This window comes from Pelecanus crispus, chromosome 7, assembly GCF_030463565.1.
Source record: "Pelecanus crispus isolate bPelCri1 chromosome 7, bPelCri1.pri, whole genome shotgun sequence".
Classification (NCBI taxonomy): Eukaryota; Metazoa; Chordata; class Aves; order Pelecaniformes; family Pelecanidae; genus Pelecanus; species Pelecanus crispus.
In genome coordinates, this window is record NC_134649.1 from 9,493,727 (window position 1) to 9,514,411 (window position 20,685).

Genomic DNA, 20,685 nt, shown 5'->3' on the forward strand with positions numbered 1-20,685 from the left:
GAAGAAATGAGTGTATAAAGATGGACTTGAAATGGGATTGGAAGGTCCCTTGGCACCTGGAAGGAATTAAATTATTTAGCTGTGCAGGAAGAATGCAGTAGCTGTTTTGCTGACATTGAAACAAGATCTTCTTAAAAATGGATCTCTTCTCCCTCCACTTTCGTATAGGAAAAAGACCTTCCAATGTAGTTATATTAAAAATACAATCCTAAGAGCAGAATCTGTGATTAGCCCTGTTCTAGTTCTTGCACTGTGCAGCCAGCTTTACTGGAGCATGTGATGTTAACTCGTCTCCCATCCCCTAGGGTTCTGCTTTGGAGGTACACTTCAATTCCCACTGTCGTTGAAGAGTCAGGGAAGAAGAAGGGCAAAAGCATTTCACTTCTGTGCTTGGAAGGTTTACTGCGGATCTTCAACACGGTGCAGCAGCTGTACACTGCCCGGATACCCCAGTTTCTGCGAGCCCTGGGTAGGCACGTGGTACAATTCTGCTCTGGTTTCCAGGCTTTGTGTTCTAGCTGTTAGGGACCCAGTGCCCTTTATCCATAAGTGGAGAGAGGGGTCTGGTCCTTGTCTCTCAGTACCAAGGTGGGCTTAGTAGCATTGATTTTCATGCCAGAGACAAGTTCCAGAGATATCTTCACCTGCTTTTATAGAGCTCTCAGTCTGTCAGCAGAGGACAGTTGGGGTCTGATATAGCATTCATCTATTTGAAGTTTGCCTTTAACACATTTTTGTGCTCACCACGGTTTTGCAGTCTGTATTCCTCCTCTAGCTGTGAGCAGTTGCAGTCTTTCCCACTTTTGGAAATAAATCCTGTATTCTGCTCTTGGCATTTAGCTTTTTTCTGCACCTCTCTGTCTCTGCCAGATATTACTGATGGTGACGCAGAAGAAACGGATATTAATGTCACAGACAAAGCTGCCTTCCAGATCCGACAGTTTCAGGTAAGTACCACTGTGTGCTGCAAGTGTTCCAAAGCACTGGTAATTCTGGCAGAAAATGCTGCTAGCTCTCTGTTACTTGACCACAGGATTGAGTATGTGATAGCCACTGTGACACTGATTCGCTGGCAGTTCAGAAAAGTTTCTGATCCCTAAGGAAAGCTTCTTCAGGGCACTGTGCAGAGCTGGATTGAAGTGCACATGTATTTACAGAGCTATAAGGTCCTTCAGTGCAGCATAAACTTACCAGAGTATTGTAAAAGTCACACTGAATCATATGTGGACCTCTATGTAAGCACTCATAACAAAAACCAGCACTCGATCTTTAGAAGAGTCCTCTTTTTATATTGTTTGTCATTCTCCTTGTTGCTGATTCCTTTACCTGCTGCAGCTTCTGGCTATTTGCTTCTTAAAATGGCCCTGCAACAAGCATGCACACTCTTTCCTTCTCATGATCAGAGGTCCCTGGTGAACCAGTTCAGCAGTGCTGAAGATGACTTCAACTCCAAGGAAACGCAGTTACTCATCACAGTTCTCTCCACTTTGTCCAAACTCCTGGATCCAGCCTCTCAGCAGGTACTTCACAACCTTCATGGGGTGGCAGGGATATGGGTAGTAGCTGTAGGTGTGGGAAGATTATCAGACTGGGTTGACATCTGAGGGCTTTGACATGTGTGTGTGTTCTGCCTTCTCCTGCAGACCACACCATATCAAAGTGACAGTTTTGTTACGTTATCATGGTGGTTTGACCCTGGCTGGATGCCAAGTGTCCACCAAAGCCGCTTTATCACTCCCCTTCTCAACTGGACAGGGGAGAGAAAATATAATGAAAAAGCTTATGAGCTGAGGTAAGGACAGGGAGATCACTCAGCGATCACCACCACGGGCAAAACAGACTCAACTTGGGGAAAATCAGTTTACTTTATTACCAATCAAACCTGAGTAGGAGAGAGGAGTGAGAACATGTGTAGGGTAATGAGAAATAAAACCAAATCTTAAAATACCTTCCCCCCACCCCTCCCTTCTTCCCGGGCTCCACTTCACTCCCGATTTTCTCTACCTCCTCCCCCTGAGCAGTGCAGGGGGTTGGGGTCCGTTCATCGTGCGTTGTCTCTGCCGCTCCTTCCTCCTCAGGGGAGGACTCCTCACACTCTTCCCCTGCTCCAACGTGGGGTCCCTCCCATGGGAGACAGTCCTCCACGAACTTCTCCAACATGGGTGCTTCCCACGGGCTACAGTTCTTCACAAACTGCTCCAGCGTGGGTCTCTTCCATGGGCTGCAGTCCTTCAGGAGCAGACTGCTCCAGCGTGGGTCCCTCACGGGGTCCTCAGCCCTGCCAGCAAACCTGCTCCAGCGTGGGCTCTTCTCTCTCCACGGGTCCACAGGTCCTGCCAGGAGTCTGCTCCACTCCGGGCTTCCCATGGGGTCACAGACTCCTTCAGGCACATCCCCCTGCTCCAGTGTGGGGTCCTCCATGGGCTGCAGGGGGATCTCTGCTCCCCCGTGGGCCTCCATAGGCTGCAGGGGCACAGCTGCCTCACCAGGGTCTGCACCATGGGCTGCAGGGGAATCTCTGCTCCGGTGCCTGGAGCACCTCCTGCCCCTCCTTCTTCACTGACCTTGGTGTCTGCAGTCGTTCCTCTCACATATCCTCACTCCTCTCTCCAGCTGCAGTTTGTGTCTCGTTGGGGTTTTTTTTCCCCCCCCTTCTTAAATACATTATCCCAGAGATGCTACCACTGTCACTGATGGGCTCAGCCTTGGCCAGTGGCAGGTCTGTCTTGGAGCTGGCTGGCATTGGTTCTATTGGACATAGGGGAAGCTTCTAGCAGCTTCTCACAGAAGCCACCCCTGTTGCCCCACTGCTACCGAAACCTTGCCATGCAAACCCAAGACAGTTATTAAGCATACACCTGTGAAATGCCTGCAAGGACAGTTAAGAACAAATTTTCTTCCCACCCGACTCCTGCACGTTCTGATCCTGCCTTTGGGCACCTGGAGTCTGAATGACTTGTTCGCCTGAGCAGGGACTCCTAACAGAGCCTAGATGTGGTATGGCTTCCACATGGGAATAGAGCCAAAAAAGGCCAGCAGACTTATGACCAGTCCAAACTGGCTGAGTGCCTAATTCCTTCCAGGCAAGGAGGCATTTTCTAAAGTGGACTAGAGGTGCCCCATTTTTACAAGCTAGGGCCTGCACTCAAAGTGTGCCAGAAGTCTGGAGTCATCATTTACCTTAAATTAAATGGAGCTGTTGCTCTGTCCAAGGGAATGTATAGCCATTCCCCTGTCCTGGATCTCAGCTTTTCACTTGTTAGTAGGTTAAGTGTCCCTTGTGGAACTTCACAGAGTATGGATAGGTGCTTTTCTCCCTTTGCTGGTTTTTTTTGTGGGTTTTTTATTATTATTATTATTAGTTTTGTGCTTTGAATCCCATTTCAAAGCCATGATATCTTTTCTCCCCTTATGCAGTTCCTTCAATTCCTGACTTGGACAGTCAAAATTTGCAAAGAAAATTCTCTTGGTAAGTAAGCTCTGGGGAGCACGTTTAGATGTGATGTGTCACGTCTGATACTAGGCCCTTAGATACTCTGCTGTTGTCTGTCCTGTTTTTACCTCTTCGTTATAGATAGATTCATGTCCCATTCTGTGGCAGATTGCCATGACATTGTGGTTATTAGCACAAGTATTAGGGAAGAAACTCCATCTCTGTAAATATCAGCATTGCTGAAGAAAGAGAAGACAATTACTTGACTTTTCTGCCTTGTAATTTAGCACATCTGTTCCTCAAATCTGGATTTATACTCTTGCCAGAGTTTGTGTTGCGCTTCCTCAGTGCTTCTGGTCATCATTTTTCTTTGAGCTGAGGGCTCCAGTGTGCCATACTTCCCCTTACAGTATTATATGCAATGCTTGATGTTGTAAACTCTGCTTTTGTAACTGGTATTTTGGTAGAATTTGCACCTACTGTGTATCATTTTTGGAAATGCAGACTGTTAAATCCATACCGAATCTGAGACTTTCCCTCACTGGATGTCTGATATTTGTAAATAGCTAGGGGAGCTCTGCACCTGGTAACGTGTTGTTGTCTTTTTCATTCCCCACAGAGGATATCACTTGCTGCAAGGGTTTGCTGTCTCTGCTCTTCAGTCTCCATGTTATGTACAAGAGTCCTGTCAGTCTGCTGCGTGAACTCGCACAAGACATCCATGCTTGCCTGGGAGACATAGATCAGGTATGATGCAGAAGCAGCCTAACTCTTTTATCACTTAGTGCTGTCAGGGCAGAATCGAGCGCAACTCTGGCGCAAACTATGTGACAGCAGCTAAAGTCTTACTCACCAGAATTTGTTTTCTCTCCTCCGACCAGGATGTAGAAGTGGAGAGTCGGTCCCATTTCGCCCTAGTGAATGCCAAGACTGCAGCCCCTACTGTCTGTGTGAGTCAGAATAGTGTGTATGGAATAACCTGTAGTGTCCAGGACAGGACTACTGTGCTACAAGTGGCTTGTAGATTCCTGTTGTCTCCAGCTCCTCCAAAAACCTGTTTTGTTATTGGTGCTTCTGTCTTAGCTGCTGGTTCTGGGTCAGGCGGATAAGGTCCTTGAAGAGGTGGATTGGCTTATCAAGAAACTCACCAGTCTGGGATCAGACACATCAGGTAACATAAGTGGTTCACTTCTTACTGTTACACCTTTGTCGAAAACAGATGAAGATAGAGAGCAAAAAGATACTTTGGGATTTTGAAGTAGCATCATCTGAGGGCAGGTTAAACTCTCTCTTGATCTGGTTCTACACGAACAATGTAGGATAGAGAGTGTTGTCGCAAAATCCCTCCAGTGATTATTTTCCCTGTGCCACACTAGTGCTTTGTGCACCAGACACAAAGGTGGTCTTTTGTGCCTGCCACCTGCATAATTGGATTCATTAGACACACATTCACCAGGCATTCATCTCTTTATTCTAGAAGACTCTTCTCAGGCATCAAACCAAACCCAGGCTCTGGAGAAAGGTGTAATTCTGCAGCTGGGAACTCTGCTGACAGTTTATCATGAGCTGGTACAGACAGCACTCCCTGCAGGGAGCTGCGTGGACACGCTGCTGAGAAGCCTCAGCAAGACATACGCAATTCTCACCTCCCTCATCAAACATGTGAGTGCTGCTCTGCTGACAGTGGGCTGGCAAGGATCTAAAAAGTTTTTTCCCATCTGCTAAAGCAAGCTCACAGTGACCCCTGGCAGCAGCTACGCTCAGGACTGGGCTGTTGATCTCTTGCAGGAATTGAGTCCTTATTCTCTTGGCTTTCATGCCCTTGATTTCATGACCTTTCTGGGCAGTGATAGATGTACAGTGTAAAGGAAAGCTTCTCTCCAGCTGAATTTGGCTGTGCGTGGCTTGGAGTGGCTCTTTCCAGTGTATCTTGTAGGTTCCTCTGTACGCAGCTGTGTGCCACAATGAACGGCGCTAGCAGTGTTCTCACAGTGCTCAGCAATCCTGCCCTTGCCACTCATTCCCATCTAAGGCTTGAAGCATTGGACCTGGGGGAACTGGGCCATGAAAACAGGCCAGTGGAGCTAGTTTGAGACAAGGCGGTGAAATACCCCAGAGCTCTCTCACAGCTCTGGAATGCAGACATGGCATTCGGGATATAGCAAGCCACTGGGGAGGATAGTTCGTGCAAATCCTGCCCTCCCCACTGTGCCGTTGGATGAGCTGCTTTGAGCCCTGCCTGGAAGTACAGGTTGCAGGATGGGAATAGCGTACCTAGAAGAAACTCTTTCATGTTTTCCTTGCAGTATATCCAAGCGTGCCGCAGCACCTCAAATACGATTCCAGGAAGGCTAGAAAAGCTGGTGAGTGTGAGTGAACTGCTGGAGGAAATGGCTCGTGTCCTTGAGTTAGGAGTAACACCAACCTCTCTGCGTCTTTGCAGGTGAAGCTCTCAGGTTCCCACTTGACCCCACAGTGTTACTCATTCATTACTTATGTACAGGTAAGGCCTAAATTAACTGGCAAAATCACAGTCAGTCTGTCTGATGCTGGGTGGTGTATCAGCTGCAGTACATGGGCACCTTTGGGGATTATTAATCTTCTTGACATGATGTGTTTCTTACAGTTCAAGCTTTACTATGTCAAATAACAGTATAAGACATTTCAGCACCACTGGGACTGGGCATGCTGATTCCTGCTTGAGCAGGGAAGGAACAATGTTTGGGGAGCTGTTTTTTAGTTGGGTTTTTTTTTTCCCCTCTCTGTTCATGTAGGGTTTTTTGGATGAGATTAATACCACTGTTAACCACAATGGCAAATAAAGGTCAACAACACTGCAGTCTTCACAGTGTAAAGTAATGTGGGTGCCAAAGCCTGCAGTGCCAAAGATGGGATTTAGCTGCTTTGGAGAGGAATTGGGTGCTTGAGTGAGGACCACAGGAATTGTACAACAGATGTGGCATATCAGGGAAGGTGTAGTGGTGTGCAGAGCTACCACTCCTGGGGACTTCTAGCACATACGTATTTCTGAACATAGAAATGATGAAATTTAATTTTTCTTTCCTTCTTTTTTTGAGATTACCCCCAATTCCATCCTTCTTGTATCACTACCTTTCTGTCATCTAGCTGGTAATGCTGTTAGCTGGCCAGAGCAAAGACTTCTCTGGCCTTACTTGGCTGGCCTTTCTTCCCTGCCTCCCCTCTAATGCCACATCTTTTGGCATCCTCCTTCAGAATATCCACAGTGAGAGCTTAAGCTTTGTGGAAGAGAAGAAAAAGAAGAAGAAAGAGGATGAAGCTGCTGCAATCTCCACAGTCATGGTAAGATTGACTCACTGTTAGAACATGGGCTGTATTTGAACTTGGGATCATACCTGAAGGCTTGTGTTACCTGGTGGCGTCTTACAGATCACCAATGATAAATTGTTATTTAGGCCTTTTAAGTAAAAATCAAATTTAATCTACCTTAACTTTAGAGAAAAGCCTAAAAAAAAAACCCCAAAAAACAAATAAAAAAACAACCAAAAACCAACAAGAAAGCGCCACCTTCACTAAATGCAGGCTAAAAGCTCACAGACATGAAACAAAGGTCAAGTCTGGATAGTCCATCTTGTCTGATATTTTATCATTTGGGGTAAGCTATGAAATTACAGAAATGGGCTAATTTATTGGAACCAATACTGCACTCTGTTTAAGTGTTTCTTCATTTTATCAGTACATTTAAAGATAAAGTAGTGGATTCCATTGAAGTAAAGCAGTTGAGAATGACTGTGTGATTTGGTTGGGAGCAAGTGAGCAGGCTGGCAGGTTCCTGGTCTTTTATGTCCTTTGTTTGTGCTCCCAGCCAGCATTTCCTCTGTCTCCTCAGTCATCCCAGGCATTCCTGTGATGTTAAGGGTTTAAAAGCCACAAGCATGATCTTCCTAGCTGTTCCCTGAGTGTATGGAAATGGACTGCGTGTAGGGAAATGGGCTGCTTCCTTTTACCACTCTGTCACCATGGGGAGCAAATATCAGTGGTGGTAAATAAACAGGGCAAGAAAGTGGTGAAACAGCAACGTGCTCATTGCCTGCAAGGTGTGTGCTTGTAACGCCTTTGCAGAGCTGGAGCAGAGGAAGCTTTGCTCTGATGGCTGTCAGGCATATCAGGGCTGTGGACTGCAGGCAGAGTACAAAACAATACACAGGCTAACCATAGTGGGAGTCAATTTAAAACCAATTAACAAAGCTGGCAAGCCTTGCTGGGGCAGGACTGGTACGGAGCAAGGCTACTGAAGACACTTTTCTAAACTGGGAGTGTCGTGGTCTTCATGTCATGCTACAGCATCGTTGTTCACTTCCAAACCTGACCTGTCACGCTCCTTTCTGCATTTCAGGCTAAGGTGCTTCGGGAGACCAAGCCAATCCCAAACCTGATTTTTGCAATAGAGCAATATGAGAAGTTCCTTATCCATCTCTCCAAGAAAGCAAAGGTAATGTAAAGCAGAGCTCTTCTGTGACCTGCACTCAGTGGAACAGTGGGACCAATGGTATGGTGGAGGGCTGTTGCTGGTCCACCTTCTAAAGTCTCTATTAATGCTCAACTTTGGAAGGTGTAAGGACCTTGCACTGCTTTCAGCCTTTGCCCAAGCTCCTGGCCCAACACTACTGAATTGCTGTCACACTGATAGCAGCAGGTGTCAATAGCGGTGCTGCCTGTCACCTAACATCATACGGTTTCTGGTTGAGCAGAAACTCACACACCTAATGCCAGCTTTCCTCGCCCTTCTCCCCCAGTCTGTTTCATAAGCAGGAGGGAAATGTACCATGATGAGGTACTACACGAGAGTAAGAGTAACTGGTAATCACTTGGCTTTTAGGAAAACATAAATGTGCTGCTGGATTGCATGGGGGGAGGTGCTTTTTCACCTACCTTTTGCTTCAGTCCTGCATTATTACTGTGATGGACTCGGTCCCAGTGTGCTGTGCAAAGGACTAGGCAGGATAGAAAACTAAACTAAGATGGTAATGGCATAATGTCCTCTCCCCCTGGTTTCACCTTGGTTGCTGCAGGTGAACTTGATGCAATATATGAAGCTAAGCACCTCCCGGGACTTCCGCATCAACGCATCCATGCTAGACAGCGCGCTGCAGGAGCATAACACAGAGAATGCTGAAAATGAGCCAGACAACGACCAGGTCAGAACTCATTTAGCTGCTTTTACCAATAGGTTTCCCCCTCTTTTGAGGGCAACTGTATTTGTGAGCTGTGGAGGTATATGTGAAATTAGGACAGTTTGTCTTCTCTGGTTAGCTCTCACTTTAATGCTAGGCTGATACAAAGGAGTGAACAGTCAGTCTGGCTAATATCTGCTACACTCCAGCCCTCTGCCTTGAGCAACCCTTATTTCCATGCACCAGTTGTCTGTCTCTGGTCTTAGGGAAGTGAGACTGCTCTTAAGGCCTTGTTGTTTGCCTCAGCAAGCGGAGAGGTCTGTCAGTGTTACCTCTGAGCACCTACTGGTTGGCCAGGATCAGACCTTTGCAGCATGATGCAAAGTGGTTTTGCATCCAGGTTAACTTTTGTAGATAAACAGCTGGCAGGGCAAATTCTCCAAGGCATCATTCTCCTCACACCCATCTCTACTAGATAGTGCTGGTGAAGGTAGCGCAACCTGTGCTGAATAAAAAAAATAAACAGTTTACTTTGCTGATTGTCCAGGTTTTTATTGGTGCTTCTGTCTGTATTTTCCTGAGTGTTTCAACAAGCCAAAACCCAGCACAAACAGCCCCTGTCCTGTGCCATTGATAACCTGTGGTCTAAGTTCCACCATGAATTGGGGGGGCAGGTCTATGGGGAGAGTCTCAGTGGGTGAGAGGAGTCCCATAGTCAGGTCATTTTGTTAGGGAGGAAAAAGAGCTAAATCCTGTTCTGCACATCTGGTTTCTTGCTTTAGGTAAACATTTCTTAGACTAATCACACAAAAACAATCACACTCTGTACTGCTACTCTCTCCCTCCCCTCTCCAGAGCAGCACAGCAGAGCAGACAGATGAAAACCAGGAACCCAAAAAGAAGAAACAACGAAAAAAATAAAGCTGGTCTTGCCGCTGCTGCCTCCTCCCACGGCATCTGTTCTGTGGCAAACTCGCCTTGGAGAACTGCATGTATGGAGATGATGGTTTGTTGTTTCTCTTGCCAAATACTTACGACGTCTTCCTTTCTGCCCATGCGCGTGCAAGCAGCGACTCGGGCCACTGTCTCAGGTTTTACAGCTGGCTGCCGCCCTCAGAAGCGCCTCTGCTATTTGAATGTGCTGCTATCTTCCCCGGGAACATCCCTTCTTACAGCAAAAAGGAAACAGAGTGACCAGGATCAGTCCCTGCCAAAAGATCTCCTTCTGAAAGGACAGCCAAGCTCTGGCACGCTCTCTGGACAGTTGTCATTCTGGCACTCTAGCGTCATCATTTCTTCTCCAGCGAACCTTTGGTTATTTCAATTAGCTGATATATATCCAGTGCTTCTCCTGGAAGACAACGGGACAATCAGTTCCCTGCATTCTGCAGTACACTCAAGAGATTGTGTAACATAAGAGTGTGACGGTCAGGACTTGCTTTAGTTCAGAGCGTGTAGCACAAAAAGCCTTAAATTTATTCAAACTTCTGGTTTGTGTGGTGGTGTGAACGCAGGAACCAGCAGCAGTAGGAAGCTGGAAACACGAGCTGTTCTGCCTCAGCATTAAAGCTTGCTGCTGTGTGCAGCTCCTGAGAAGCAGAGAGGTGACAGCTTCCTCTGGGAGGCTGGTTTCGCTGTTACGTTTTTGCTGACCCTGATGTAATGCACTTGTTTAATTTGCCTTGTTCTTGGTGAGAACAGAAGTGCCCTTTTTGCCCACAGACCACAAATCCTGTTTCTAAAAGCACCTTTTGCCTGGAAGACTCCTAATAAAGGTTACCTAAGGGTGGCACGTCTCACGTATTCAACAACTGAGAGAACAAATCTGAGGGCAGGTTCTTCTCCTTATCTGGGAAAACACTGCCGCACATCGAGGAGGAGCTGTTTGAAGCAGGTCCCAGCCCAGAGTTAAATGTTTGCCTGTAGCAGTTAACGGGCTATGTTGGGTGCAGACAGGGATGACAGCAATGCCAAGGCAGTTCTCTGAACAGACCTGTGCTGGGCTAAGGGGGAGTGGGGAAGGAGAGAAAGCACTGAAGGCTGGAAAACTTTGGGTCTGGAGGGCAAAATACACAAGGTTGTTCCTTCCCATTTGAGAGAAGGCACAGTTCAATCTTGGGCTGTTGAACATGCACAGGAGGGCTCCTCTCTCTGGGGGACACAAAGCAAATGTGCGTGTGGGATAACAGAGCCAAGTCCAGCTCATCGCTGTCAGAAATATTTGGAAGCAGCAGCACAAACTACTTGAGGATTGAGACAGGAAAGAGTGGGGTAGAGAGGGGCTGGCACCAGGGTGACTGCTGCCCACAGGGCAGCTGACGGGTGGGGAAGCAAGGGGCGCACGAGGTGCCTCTGCTGTAGAGAGGAGCCCTCGGGGAGTGGCTGCATAGGCCAAGGGCTCTCCTGAGCTGGGGAGGCTGCTGCAGAGGGGGCTACGGCGGGGGGGGGGGGGGGGGGGGCTAGCTTGCACGGACACCACTCACCTTGAGGGATGCCATATTTCTTCTCCATCCCAGTTGGGTTTGACGGCGTCACACAGTTCATGGTCACCTCTTTCCTTAAGCACTGGTCAACGTCCACTGCGCTGAAGAAAGCCACTGACTGTGGCAGATCCTGGAGGCCCAGTTTGTAGGCAAACATGCACCTGGAAGAGCAAGAGACCAGGTCAGGTGGTGCTACACATCACCCTTAGGCCTTGTCACACCCGGCTTCCATCAGCCACAGCTTCACAAAACACTGGCCAGCCGCCGCTAACAGGCTACTTTGCACCCGCGTCACTCAGCAGCTGAAAGACAAGGTGCTTTTTAAGTACTGGGTAGCAGGAGGGTCAAGTATTGCTAAAGTGGACGTGGGAGGAACAGCGTAACTGTACGTTGAGCCTCCTCGGAAGAAAGGAAGAACCCAGCCCCTCGCTCCTGGCTAATCCTCTCAGGCAGAGCAGATGCTGGATTTTCTCAGCAGGAAGCTCCGTGCTCGCAGGAGCCGGCACAAAGGCACAAACGTCAGGGCGTCTGCCCCCGCTGCGCCTGCCACACCGGCACAGAAAGGCTGTTTGCTGTATCCCCGCCTCAGCGCAGGAGAAAACAGCTCAGCTTTGGCCGGCTCCCATATAACTGAATACCCCACAGTGCCGGGAAGGGGATTTGGCAAAGCTGGCTGTGCCGGAGCCGGACTGAAGGATGCCCTTTGAGGCCCAAGAGCTTTCCAGGCTGAGCTTAACCTTGCACAGGGCAGGGAGGCAGCCGGAACGCCCCACGCTGCAGAAGGGTCAACAGCGCTGGTGCTCGCAGCAGCGACAACAAGCCGTGGCCCTTGCCGTCCCCTGAAGGCGGGGGGGACACGAGGGACGGGGGCACTTTCACGCTCCCAGCTGCTCAATCAAGCCCAAGGGCTGCTGCCACGCGACGGCTGCAGACCTGAAGGGAGCAGGAGGCGATGTGCTCGCATCCCAGCAGAGCGGAACGGTTGGCCCCATCTCTGCAGGAGCCAAAAGCTGACGATTTTCCCCTCTTGCCAGCAGATTATCCCTGGACATCGAAGCCGAGCTCCGTTTATAGCCACCCAAGTCATGCATGAAGGAAGTCCAACCCCCAGCACTGCCAACTTCCCTTGAGCAGAAGAAAACGGCTCTGCGCCAGCTTGCTGAGGGCAAAGCTAACCCCTCTGCCGTCACCCCAGTCCCTCGGGCTTGCCCCATCCCACCCCAGAGACGCTGGCGCTCATTCCCAGGAGACAGCACAGCCGTCACATCTCACCGCGTGAGGAGGTTGGTGATCTGCAGGGCCAGGGCTGCCCGGTAGCGATCCTGCTGCTGGACCAGGTAGCGCACCTCGTCGTGGATGCTGATGCAGAAACGCCCGTTGATGTCGAACTCCTCGAAGAGCCACTTCATGGCAACCAGCATGAGGTGCAGGTAGTCAACGGCTGAGCTCTGCACCACCCAGTTCACTCTGCTGGTCAGGAACTGGTGGAAGGAAACACAGACAGATGCTAGGACACCATCAGGGTCCCAGGCCTGGTCCTGATACAGGAGAGCTCTTGGGAGAAGCCTGTTAAATTCAGGGTTGTTGGGTTTTCTTGATGGCATACAGATAAAAAATAGGGGCAATGGGTTTCTTCATGGCTCCAAGAGCCTACTGGGTCTCCACCATCTAAGAAGGGCTGAACTTGGGGTTGCCATTTTGGAGAAGACAAGCAAAGCCAAGAGCTCAGCAGCACAGAGCCCCGTCCTTACCTCCCCCTTGGCCACGGCGGGCTCCAGGGCCCTGCTGATGTGACAGCCCAGCACCGGGGTCTGCGGCGAGGCGGATAAGGCGATGCTCTCCAGCTTGTTGAACATTTCGGACTCGGTGCCTCCAGCCCATACTCGGTGCTCCACCACGTCCCACTTCTTCTTCCTCCGGGACCTGACGGGGCAGAGGGGAGGTTTGCTGGAAGCATGGGACAAGGCTATGAGCCCCGTTTGAGAGCCTCAAATGGTTTGGGGCAGCCGGATGAGCCCCTGCAACCTCCTGCTGCTAACTGGTCACTGGGAGAGACTGGGAGCCCCCAGATCAAATGGACTCAGCCCTGGGGGAGCAGGGAGGGAGGATCGGGACCATCCAGCCCTGTCTCCCTTATCTGCCCGCAGGGCTGCAGCTCCCTCCACCTCGCACCCTGATGCCACCAGAGCCGTGCAGAGTTGGAGCATCTCACCTTTTCATGGCTTCTCTCTGGAGCCGCTGGACATCCTGGGCCGACACCGATCCATCCTCCGCCCTGTCCACAGCCAGGTCCAGCTGCCTCACCAACCACTCCCCCTCCTCAGTGAGATGAAACCTGGAGGGGAAAGCGACCCGTGCCCAAGTCCCGTGGGACACGGCCACCATCCCTGTCCCTGCTCGCCCTCCGCTTCCCCAGGCAACACCCACCTCCGGACGCCCTTGGTGACCGCGTACATCTGCTGAGCCTTCTCACGCGCCTGCTGCTGCGTCAGCCGGTGGTTGAACTGCATCAGCAGCCGCTCGGCAAAGGGCTGCCCGGCCCCGTAGATGCGCCCGTAGTTGAAGATTTTGGCATGCTCCCGGCTGATGCCCACCGTAGCAGCCGTCTTGCTGTGCAGGTCTGTCGCGTTGCTCTTCTTCCCTTGCAGAGTCATCCAGCCGAAGGCCGTGCAGCCTGCCGGGAGAGCAGCAGGGGTTGGACACCAAACGGGACCACGCTCGGGGGGGTCACCCCACTACCCAGCGAACCCATTCCCCGTGGCACAGCCCTGGCTCACCGTGCATGCCGGCGAAGTGTGCCTCGCCAAGGATGGCAGCTATCCAGAGCTCCTGGGAATCCACGTCTGCACCCACCAAGGAGTAGCCAGGTGGCACCTGGACCATGGCTTTCAGCTCGCTGCCCACCCGATCGGCCTGCGGGACACGATGCCCAGCTCAGTGCAAGCCCTGCACCTCCCTCTCATCCTCAGTGGCACAGGAGCAGCCTTCCTCCCGCAGCTGCATCATGGCGCTCCCCATGCCCTAAACTCTGTTCTGAAAGTCAAAACCAGGTTTAATGCACATGTGGGGCATCACTCGCTTGGTTACTCCCCCCACACTCTTCCAGCATGGAAGAAGGGGAGCCTGGGGAAGGAGAGAAACCAGTGCTTCAGCATTTTCTTCTAATTTCACCAAATTTTGAAGCTCAGGAGCCTCTGCTGACTCTTTTCCCTCTCCCAAAGTCAAAGCATATCAGCAAGGGAAAGGCCCCAGCACCAGCCCTGCCACCTCAAACCCCAGCATCCAGCCGCAACTCCTATTTCCAACCCAGGCTGCTCCCACCAGCCCAAAACACACAGAGACTGCCCCAAAACACCCCCACAAGGACCCGAGCGCGGCTGTACCCGGGCATTGCTGGCCGTCAGCCACGTGGGCTCCACTGCCCGGCGGGTGATGGTGCCTGCAGTCACCACCTGCGGCAGGATGGCTCCGTAATCATCCTCCTCGTTATAGTCGGGGTGCCTGGGACAGAGTTGAGGCTGAGCACCATCATGCCAGAGCCCTCCCAGAGCAGTGTAAAGGGGATTGTGGTCCCAGCTGGGGCCATTCCTCCCCATACCTGGTCACCACACGAGGCAGCTCCCCTTTCTTCAGCCACACCACCATCTGGGAACTGGAGGGACAAGCAGCAGGCGAGATGCTGAGCCCCCCATGTCTGCACGACCTCCCCCGGCTGCAACGCAGCCTCCGCCCGCCCGCAGGGATGCCGCGATTCAGCTGAAGGCGGCCGCTCACCTGATCCGCTTGTGAGCATTCCTCCAAAATGAGATCATTTTGTTAATCTCCAGGGCTCTGGTCCCATGGGTGCGACCCACAGCGGCCCGCAGGGTGCCGTCCTCCATCTGGGGCAGGAAATCCTTGGCAAAAGGGCTTCCCACGTTGTTATCATTCCCGTCCTTTAGGAGCAAAAAAGGTGCCAGGGCTCAGCGTGCCACCGCTTGATATCAGTCAAGTTGTGCCCACCCTCCTACCCCAGCTAGAGAGATGCATTGCCACCACCCTATCCCATGGGACAGGATCATGGTGGTCCCAGGATTGGAGCAGCACAGGGATGACAGGCAAGGGGACACGGGGTGGTCAGGCAGGGTGACACAGCCCCTGGGAAGAGCCCCAGGAGCACCCAACTTGCCTTGTGAGGCAGCTTGAAGAACCAGCACCCGGGGATGTTGACATCGTTGTAGGGACCATTGCCATGGTGGTAGGAGGGCTGGCTCCTCACCTCCATCGGCTCACACAGCTCATCCATCTCCTCCTGTGACCAGCGATGCGAGGTGATGCTGGGAACCCTCCCGGCACGGTAGGAGGGGAAAATCCAGGAAACAGGGACCGATCCGCCACCCCATCCCACAGGACACCCCCTTTACCTGTGCCAGGCTCTGGTCTGCTCTGCCCATTTTCTCCTCCATGTCCACCTCCATCTGGCTCAGCTCCTCCACCTGCAGCACAGAGGGACCGCGGCGGGAGCCAGGTCAAACACCGCTTCTCCAGTGATTTAACACTTAGTGAAGGGAATGTCTTACTTCCAGCCCCCGGAGCCACACACGGGGCTGGTTTTCGCATGCACACAGGAATAAGCCCAGCCCCACACCTCCCTCCCACCCTCCCTCCATCCTTTCTTTCACCTTCTGCCACATCGTGCTGCCATCCATCACCAGCAGCTCGTCCTCCAAGGTGGCCTCCGGCCCCGGGGGCTGCTCCTTGCCTTTCTCCAGGCAGTGCTGCCTGTACAGGTACTCGATCACCCTGGCAGGGGAGAGGGCAGGGCTCACGCACCCACGACGGGGACCGAGGCTCCGGGGCAGCACCCGGGCAGAGTCCCACAGAGCTCCCAAACCCCTCTGTGGGGCAGCCCCCAGCTCAGCACCCCGCTACCCCCCCCCTCACCTGTGTGGGCAGGAAGGGCCCTCCGCCTCCGAGGGGGCTGCTGGCAAATTGTCCTGCCGCCCTGGCACCAGGTAGCCCCAGCCGTGCTTCTCCGAGTAATGGAGGGGGAAGCCGTCCCAGGCCAAGCGCATCAGCTTCGGGGTCACCCTCATCTGCAGGCTGATGAGGCTGGGTCCCGGCACCCACCCCGCCTCCTCCAGGCGCGGGCACAGCTTGCGGTACCACCTGGGGAGCAGCGGGGACGGTCAGAGAGTGCGGGGCAACCCTCGGGGACACCCAGGGTCCCCAACTCACCCCGGGTGGCCCGGCAGGTGCTGGAGTCTCTTGGGCTGCAGCACAACCGTCTCTTTCAGATGCTCCAGGAGGACCCGGCTTGCGGGGGCTTTCAGCTCCTCATCCTCACTGGGGGGACCGGGGTCTGGTGGGGCAAGAAGGACTAGCTGGCAAAGAGCCCTCCGTGCCGCCGCACTGTGGACGGGGACCTCGAGTCAGCCCCCCGCCACGCTCCCCAGCATGGGGACGCAGGCCAGCAATGCTTCACCTGCCAGCACCAACGAACCGCGTCCCTTCGTCTGGGCACCCATGGGAAGGTGTCCCTCGAGCATCCCTCATCCCCAGGGACCACCTGCACTCACCTTCCTGCCACTCCTGTGTGGACCTGTCCGAGCCCACCACCTCCGCAGGAGCTTTGTTGTTCCTGTCCTGATCCTTCTTCTTCTTCCCCGGATTCTTCTTCTGCTTAAACTCCTGTGTGTCCCACTCAAGATCCCAAAGCCAGGGGTCATCCTTGTACCTGCCGACACACCACTGTCACACTGAGCTCTGCTCCTGTCCCCAGCACCCGCCCGCAGCCCCCCATGGACCACCCGGAGCCTGGTCTCTGTCCTGCCAGTGGCAGGACCTCACTCCCAGCCCATGGGTACCTGTCCTCGTGCAGCAGCTGGCAGGCATCGTTAGCCAGGTTCATCAGGGACTTCTTCATCTCCTTCTGCAGCTCCTCATAGATGCCCTGGGCATCATCCAGGTACCTCTTCCAGTTCCCGTTCACCGGCAGGTAGGACACCCCCATCTCCAGCATCCCTGCAAACGTCACAGGGTGGGGGCACCTAGAGACCGAAGCAGCGAGGAATTAGATGTCTGCTGGAGGCCATTTGCCCTGGAAACACCAGACTATGCTGGACACGAATGTGCCTTGCAGTATCGTGTCTTCACCTAGAGTTTCCCAGCCCCACACAGTCCTCGATGCTCTCCCCCTCAGCCCATAAGGACCCCTATCTCTTCTGCCTGCCCTGCACATAAATCACTGCTCTAAAAGCAACCCTGCGTGCTAACTCCAAAGCTGTATCGCTCCCATCTGCCTCATCAAGCTTGCTTGCCTCCACCAGCCACACTGTGCTGCTGTTTATTCCTTCTTGCATGCAAAGGGGCAGTCTGAGGTCCCTCCTGAAATGGGTTCAGAGCCCCCCAACCTCCCGCCACCACCCCAAGGACAAGAGGAGCCACATCCCATCCCCAGAGGGGACCACAATCCTCCCCACTGCTGGACAAGACCACAGCCCCATGGCCAACGCTGGCCAGAGTTTGGTGGCTCTCACCTCTCCATGAAGAGCGGTAGCTGCTCCTGAAACACCTCGTGGGTGGCCTCGACATCGCGGGCACAGTACGACATCAGGTCCTGGGGGCAGAGGCAGGTGAGAGCAGGCAAAGCAGCCCCCCCTCTGCCAGCACGGGGCAAGGCACCAGGACTGCGGGAGGATGGGGGACATCACAACCCCACGCACACCCAAAGCCCTCGCAAGAAAAGTGCAGCAAAACTGAAACTCCCCCAGCAGTTGCTCCCACCCCGCTCCCATCTCCAGCTCCCACTGCCTGTCGGGATGTTGGGATCGCTGCCCGCACCTGGAAGTGATTCCGGATGTCGGCCATGGTCCCCTTCACAAAGAGCTCCCGCGCCTCCTTCTCCAGCGGCTCCCCCCCCACGTACAGCGCGTGCACGTCCGCCAGGTTGTTGATGCTGCTGACGTGCACCCAGTCCCACGAAGTCACCTGCGAACAACGGGGGTCAGACGGGGCGGGACAAGGACCGGCCGTGGCCGAAATCAGGAGGGGTGAAGGACGCCGCTGCTCCATTTTAAACCAAGGCCACCTCATCTGGAAGGCGCTGGGAGAGCTTCACCCAGCAGAGCTGCTCCAACAGCTCCTACTCTGCCGGTAGAGGAGCAGATGGCCCCGCTGCAGGAGAAAACAGTCCCATTATGGGATCAAAAGGTCCCCGGACACCCACGCCACTGCCAGCGGCTCAGCTCCCTTACTCACAGCTGGCCCCTCCGTTTTGCTGCCCGTTTTCTTTATGTGCTGCTTGACCTGCTGCAGCCCCTTCCTCTTGCCATGCCTGGCAGCCATCCAGAGGCTGCGCTGGAAGCCCGTCAGCCCTGAGATGGCCATGTGCATGCTCATGGTGTCCAGGAAACGCACCCGGGAGCCCTGGGACACATCAGGGGAGAGAGGAGAAACGTGTTGCCAAATGTCCTGCAGCTGCCAGCAAGCACTGCCCTGTGTTGCAGAGCTGCAGGTCCTCTGCTTGGGCTGCTTTTGTCAAGGCAAAGCTTTGCCTCCCACCACCCCTCTTCTGAAAGCCGAGAGCATCCCCAGTGCAGGCCATCAGCTGCTCAAAGGCTCCTGCCACATCCCCAGCCGCAATCCTGCAGCCTCCAGCAACCTTACAGGGTGCAAGAGTATCCCCCTCTAAAGGGATCCAACCTCAACCCGTTCTGCAGGACACGGCGAGCACGATTCTGGGGTATCTGTGCAGAACGGCATCAGTCAAAATAACCCTGAGAAGCCAGCGCAAACAACTATCCGGGTAACAAACCGCAGCTGCCAGCACGAAGCAACGGCACCGCGGATTACCTGGATGAGGTACTGCTCCTTGATGAAGGCCCGGTCGAAAGCCACGTTGTGCCCCACCACCACTCTCTCCGGCCAGTCCTGCTTGCCGGCACAGACAGCACCCGCTGGGCTCTCCAGGGGAATGAGGTCGGCCAGGGTGAGGTGGCTGGACCAGGAATACCGCTGCTCCAGCAGCCGCCTGCTGCACCACGAGTACCTGCAGGCGACATGCGGCACCCCACAGCCGTAAAAAATAAAGTAGGGGCTCCCAAGACCAAAAGGAGCTGCTGTGCCGTGGGGTGCTGTGCAGGACCCCACCCATGGGAGGGAGGTGACTGTCCCCGGGGACCGCTGCGCTCGCTAACCAGGACACACGTCCCGCATCCCAGAGCCACAATTCGGGGCCTTTGCTGTGTTGTCCCCGCAAGCTGGCAGTGGTTTGCAGGAAGAGGCTCCGCTCGGGAGCATCCCCATCATTCCCAAAGCTATCCCTGCCACCACCACCCCACCGTGCACCACCGCCGGCACCGCATCTCACCAGGCGTGCGGTGAGACCGCCACGGCCAGCGTCGGGCAGTGGCCGTCAGCCACGCACACCTCCACGTCCAACACCACCGCCTGCTCCTCAGGGAAGTCGACGGTCTCCGCTTGCCCGTCGGGGCCATAGCGGGTCCAGCCCAGCCGCCATGCCCACTGCGTGGGCACGGGGGGCAGCTTGCACCGCAGCAGCTCGTTGGCCGCCTCCAGGTAGGGCAAGCTCTGCTTCTGCGCCAGGAGGCGAAAATGCTCGTCGATGTTGGCCCCGTACATGCGGGGCAGCCGCAGCTCCACGTCGGGCAGCGTGGAGGTCTCCTTGCCCCACAGGTCGTGGCGCTGCAGGTGCTCCACGCTCCTCTGGATCTCCGCCGCCGAGTAGCGCACCCGGGCCCCCCGGAAGATCTGCTCATGGAGGCTCCGGGACAGCATCTGGATGTTGAGGGGGTTCATGCGCCGCTGGCCCTCGGCCGGCTCCTGGCTCGGGCTCTCCGGCAGCGGGCGGCCGGTGGCGGAGCTGGGGGCCCGTCGCCGGGGCTGGGTCCCGCCGGCCGCAGCGCGGCCCCGCACCGGCCCCCTCCAGAGCAGGCGCCTCATCTGCCCGCTGCGGGCGGCCGGAGCTGCAGGGAGAGGAACGGCGAGGGGCGAGCTCGGCACCGCCCGCCCGGCCCCGCCGCCACGGCCACGCACGGCCCGGGGAAGGCCGGGCTGCCCGGCTGCGCTGCACCCCCCGCAGCCGTGCAACCCCCCCCCCGCAGCCGTGCAACCCCCCCCCGCAGCCGTGCAACTCCCCCCGCGCGGCCGTGCAACTCCCCCCGCGCGGCCGTGCAACTCCCCCCGTGCGGCCGTGCAACACCCCCCCGCGGCCGTGCAACCCCCCCCGTGCGGCCGTGCAACCCCCCTCCGTGGCCGTGCAACCCCCCCCCGCGGCCGTGCAACCCCCCCCGTGCGGCCGTGCAAGCCCCCCCTGCGGCCGTGCAAGCCCCCCCTGCGGCCGTGCAACCCCCCCCGTGCGGCCGTGCAAGCCCCCCCTGCGGCCGTGCAACCCCCCCCGTGCGGCCGTGCAAGCCCCCCCTGCGGCCGTGCAACCCCCCCCGTGCGGCCGTGCAACCCTCCCCCCTGCGGCCGTGCAACCCCCCCCGTGCGGCCGTGCAACCCTCCCCCCCGCGGCCGTGCAACCCCCCCCCCGCAGGAATGCACCCCGCCCAGGACGCACACGCGCGGCCGCGCCCCCCGGCCCCACGCACCCACCTGGTCCCGGGCCTGGGCC

At 54.8% G+C, this 20,685-nt stretch overlaps 2 protein-coding genes across 2 annotated transcripts in view; one reads left to right on the forward strand and one right to left on the reverse strand.

Moving 5' to 3' along the window:
• Positions 1 to 9,562, forward strand: part of FANCI (FA complementation group I) — a 25,519-nt gene extending 15,957 nt beyond the window's left edge. The window contains exons 24-37 of the mRNA XM_075713418.1: positions 306 to 469; positions 871 to 947; positions 1,404 to 1,520; positions 3,418 to 3,469; positions 4,053 to 4,180; positions 4,315 to 4,383; positions 4,517 to 4,616; positions 4,911 to 5,095; positions 5,740 to 5,796; positions 5,877 to 5,936; positions 6,668 to 6,754; positions 7,809 to 7,904; positions 8,485 to 8,610; positions 9,442 to 9,562. Coding sequence (XP_075569533.1) covers positions 306 to 469; positions 871 to 947; positions 1,404 to 1,520; positions 3,418 to 3,469; positions 4,053 to 4,180; positions 4,315 to 4,383; positions 4,517 to 4,616; positions 4,911 to 5,095; positions 5,740 to 5,796; positions 5,877 to 5,936; positions 6,668 to 6,754; positions 7,809 to 7,904; positions 8,485 to 8,610; positions 9,442 to 9,507 — 1,384 coding nt within the window. The 3' untranslated portion in view covers positions 9,508 to 9,562. The remainder of the gene's footprint in view (positions 1 to 305; positions 470 to 870; positions 948 to 1,403; positions 1,521 to 3,417; positions 3,470 to 4,052; positions 4,181 to 4,314; positions 4,384 to 4,516; positions 4,617 to 4,910; positions 5,096 to 5,739; positions 5,797 to 5,876; positions 5,937 to 6,667; positions 6,755 to 7,808; positions 7,905 to 8,484; positions 8,611 to 9,441) is intronic.
• POLG (DNA polymerase gamma, catalytic subunit) lies at positions 9,555 to 20,012 on the reverse strand. The gene is made up of 22 exons (XM_075713419.1): positions 19,420 to 20,012; positions 18,903 to 19,098; positions 18,309 to 18,476; positions 17,892 to 18,038; positions 17,588 to 17,667; positions 16,916 to 17,098; positions 16,628 to 16,785; positions 16,287 to 16,410; positions 15,993 to 16,217; positions 15,731 to 15,851; positions 15,473 to 15,544; positions 15,238 to 15,360; positions 14,844 to 15,004; positions 14,668 to 14,721; positions 14,453 to 14,570; positions 13,847 to 13,982; positions 13,497 to 13,743; positions 13,282 to 13,404; positions 12,821 to 12,992; positions 12,342 to 12,550; positions 11,070 to 11,230; positions 9,555 to 9,937 (listed from the first exon to the last, which is right to left on the reverse strand). The coding sequence occupies exons 1-22, from the start codon at positions 20,010 to 20,012 to the stop codon at positions 9,876 to 9,878; spliced, it is 3,633 nt and encodes a 1,210-aa protein (XP_075569534.1). The 3' UTR covers positions 9,555 to 9,875.
• Between the last annotated feature and the right edge of the window lie 673 nt (positions 20,013 to 20,685).

Bases quoted from the DNA above. Each gene is read 5' to 3' on its own strand.
- POLG (XM_075713419.1), bottom strand. From the start codon at position 20,012: ATGAGGCGCCTGCTCTGGAGGGGGCCGGTGCGGGGCCGCGCTGCGGCC. The intron at 16,218-16,286 runs GTGAGTTGGGGA...GCTGCTCCCCAG, and splicing joins CACCTGCCGGGCCACCCGGG to GTGGTACCGCAAGCTGTGCC. The intron at 13,744-13,846 runs GTGAGCCAGGGC...CTCTCCCGGCAG, and splicing joins ACACTTCGCCGGCATGCACG to GCTGCACGGCCTTCGGCTGG.